This window comes from Pyxicephalus adspersus, chromosome 8, assembly GCF_032062135.1.
Source record: "Pyxicephalus adspersus chromosome 8, UCB_Pads_2.0, whole genome shotgun sequence".
Classification (NCBI taxonomy): Eukaryota; Metazoa; Chordata; class Amphibia; order Anura; family Pyxicephalidae; genus Pyxicephalus; species Pyxicephalus adspersus.
In genome coordinates this window covers 1,563,287-1,566,639 of record NC_092865.1, presented here as the reverse complement: position 1 = coordinate 1,566,639, position 3,353 = coordinate 1,563,287, and the positions used below count along the sequence as shown (strand labels likewise).

The following is a 3,353-nucleotide window of genomic DNA, read 5'->3' as shown; positions in this document are numbered from 1 at the left end:
GCCTAGGCACTCCCGTGTTTCCCCTGCACCATGCCTCCGGTGCCTAGGCACTCCCGTGTTTCCCCTGCACCATGCCTCCGGTGCCTAGGCACTCCTATATCCCTATGGGTGTATGTCTGTGCTGTGAAGCAATTAAAGCTACACACATCAGAATATTTCTGCCCCAGACAGACAGTTGTCTTAGATGAAAACCTAGCAAGTGCACTGTGCACCCCCAACATTGTACATTAATCTGCCCTGTTGGATCTGTTAACAACCAATCAGGAATGGCCGCTGTACTTTCCTATAGTGGAGAGCACAGTGTTGTGCTGCTTGCTAATCCTCCCACCGGGTGTACAGCTCTCATCCTTTCTCTTGTCGCTGGAATTACAACGTGGAACTAACGAATGTCGGGTTTTATTCACTTCGGCCCCTGGCTATCAGTCTCACCAGATCTGGACTGAGATTTGGTGTCACATCTGTGCTGCTCTCAGTTCTCCTTGCTGGAGGGGAAGCTGTACCTGAGGACCTGCAGTGCAAGAATCTCCCTGCTTCCTTTTCATTCATTAATGGGATCTGTACTTCATTTACTTCTCCTGCCTGACTGCTGTCATGCATCCTCATACCTCTGCATCGGGTCCCTCCCTGTGCCTAGGCACTGCTGTTTTGTATTTCTCATCTAAGCTCATCTAAAACACTGCTTCCTCTGATGCTGGACTGGCCAGATTTGGAGTGAGGTTTGGTGATGTCACATCTGTGCTGCTCATTGTTCCTCTTACTAGCGACGTAACTACACCTGCAGTGGAAGGATCTCCCTGCTCCCTCCATTCTACAAATCTCTGCTTCCTACAGCAGTTATCTGATCATTTCTCACCATTTTATTCACCTTCTTCTCTGTGAACATGCCAATGCACAGATACAGTACAGAACGTGCCATGGCAAGACATCTGCCACAGCTTCTACAGATCCTTTTTGCTTTTTTGGAAGACAATAAATATAAAAAAATTGCTGAAAACCTTTTCCTAAAGTTTTAAAGGAAATCCTAAAAGCCAGCAAAGCCCCCCTTTAAATCTCTTCTGCCTTTGGCACTGACCTTGGCACATGTGCAGTACAACCCTGGCATCTGTGAGAAAGGTGTTGGGATCATGCTGTGCATGTGGAGGAGTTACACGATCAGTGCCCGATGGGTGAAGTAGGAAAGTTCCAGAACTAGAAGAGGAAAATAGGATGGAACCAATGCTTGAGGTTAGAAACCCCTCAATATGGATTGGTTACACTTTAAAGCAGAAGTAAACCCTGTTGGCACTCGCTGTTCCCTCGCAGGGCATCTCAGTCTTCTTTTTTTTCAATCTTTGGCCCTTTTGATTGGCTGGGCCAAGATGACATAACTTTTATGCAGGCACGCAGGCGTTCAGGAAGGAAGCTGGCAGTGCTCGGTACCCTGGCAGGCAAAGTGGGCGCTACACATGCTCTGCTTTGTTGCCAGAAACCCGGAGCAATCAGGCTGACGGGAGATTATTGCAGAAGGGGTTCACTTTACCCGGCCTGATGGTGGATTCCCAGAGCTTTGAATGTAGAATTGGATGTCCTTTTATTATCAGATAAATGCCAACAATTGTGAAATAATCCCCCCCTTAGATTGTAAGCTCTTTGGGCCAGGGTCCTCTCTTCCTCCTGTATCTGTCTGTCATTTGCAACCCCTATTTAATGTACAGCGCTGCGTAATATGTTGGCGCTCTATACATCAATAATAATCTGCCATCAGGTCCTGTATTCTCACTTCTCTCTGTTCTTTTCCTAGACCAGCAATACTTTGAGATTGAGAAGCGGTTAGCACAAAGCCAAGAACGTCTCGTGTCCGAGTCCCAGGAGTGTCAGAGTTTAAGAGAACAGCTCAATAAGAAAAGTAAGTCTTTTTGTTTTTTATTTATTTTATTGAGATCAAACAATGGAAACAGTATATTCATAAACAGTTTTGAACTAAAACACACTTATGAGTAACAATATATCAAAACAGATCATATTTCCTGGTACAAGTTTTACATTAGTTATAAAAATAACATTCAGAAGAGATATAGAGAGGGTATGACGGCACATACGTCATTGCTTGTCATACATACATACATACATACATACATACATACATACATACAAGGGCTACATTCTCAGTCACCTCAATTGGACGATCCTTATCCAAGACCCCACCTAGGTACCAAGTAGTATGTTGAAAACAAATATATATTTTTACCTTGGTTGATGGCTTAAGTTTTGAGATAAAGCTTTCCCATGTTTCAAAGAATAATTGGGTCTTGGTTTCTTTTTGCAAGGCTGCCTCCGTCTGTTCAATTTTAAACAATTCAGCAATTTGGTCAGAAAAAGACCCATTGTGGGGCCTTAAGAATCGAGCCAACAATGCAGGATTGTCTTTCTAGCCACTGCTGATAAAAGTAAGGTTCATCTCCTAGCTCTCCTTGTAAAACACGTCCCTGCAAAATCAAGTATCCAGGCATCATGGGTATATAATTCGGTAAATTACTCTGTAAATAATTATCTACCTGCTACCAATAACGCTTTACCATTTGGCATTCCCAGAAGTTATGGTATAGGGACCCTGCGGTAGTAGCACATGTAAGACCGTTGGCAGCATCTGCGAGCCTGAAAGGATTTGCTTATTTAGGGGAAATATAATTTCTTTGTAAAATACGAAAAAACTTTTCTCCATATTGTTACCGCTGCTATCACTTTCTAGGATACCCTATACATTTTTATTCCCTTCATCACACTTAAGTTAGGGGATTGATGTGTCCATTTTGTCAGTCCCAAATTAGCTTTCTCGTAATCCATCTCACTTCTCAAAAAAGAGTAAAATTTTGGAATGGCTTTAGATGAAATTGGAGGGCACAAAAACGTGTCTGGGGTATTACGCCAATAACTGGAAGTCAATTTTCTGGCCACTCTACAAACATAGACCCTGGCTTGAATAAATAAAAATAAAATGTTTGCCATGAAAGGGAAATGCTTTTTCAATTCTGGGAGTACGCTTTATGGTTTTGTGGATCAAATGTCATTCTTGCCGCCCAGTCGGTCATCAGAGGGAATGAAAAACCTGGAGAAAATTCACCAGTGGCAATAACAGTGAGGAATGCTCATTAAGGCCAATGCTTTATGCAGAAAGTTCCACGATTGCCAGTGGGAAAAAAATAATAAATTATTTGTCACCTCATCAGGTAGTAATTCTTTGTGGATGTGTAAAATTGCCCAAGGGTTCCATGGAGGGTATAGTGAGAACTCTACATTTAGGTTAGAGTAGGTAGAGGTACCATATATCCATTCTTTCAATATGCGTAAGAGCGCCGCTTGATTATACAAAAAAA

General features: G+C 42.7%; 1 protein-coding gene across 1 annotated transcript in view; it reads left to right on the top strand.

The window, feature by feature from the left end:
• TPR (translocated promoter region, nuclear basket protein) overlaps positions 1-3,353 on the top strand; it is a gene marked incomplete in the record, with an annotated part of 40,972 nt that overhangs the window by 1,175 nt on the left and 36,444 nt on the right. Inside the window, 1 exon segment of the mRNA XM_072419300.1 lies at positions 1,781-1,885. Coding sequence (XP_072275401.1) covers positions 1,781-1,885 — 105 coding nt within the window.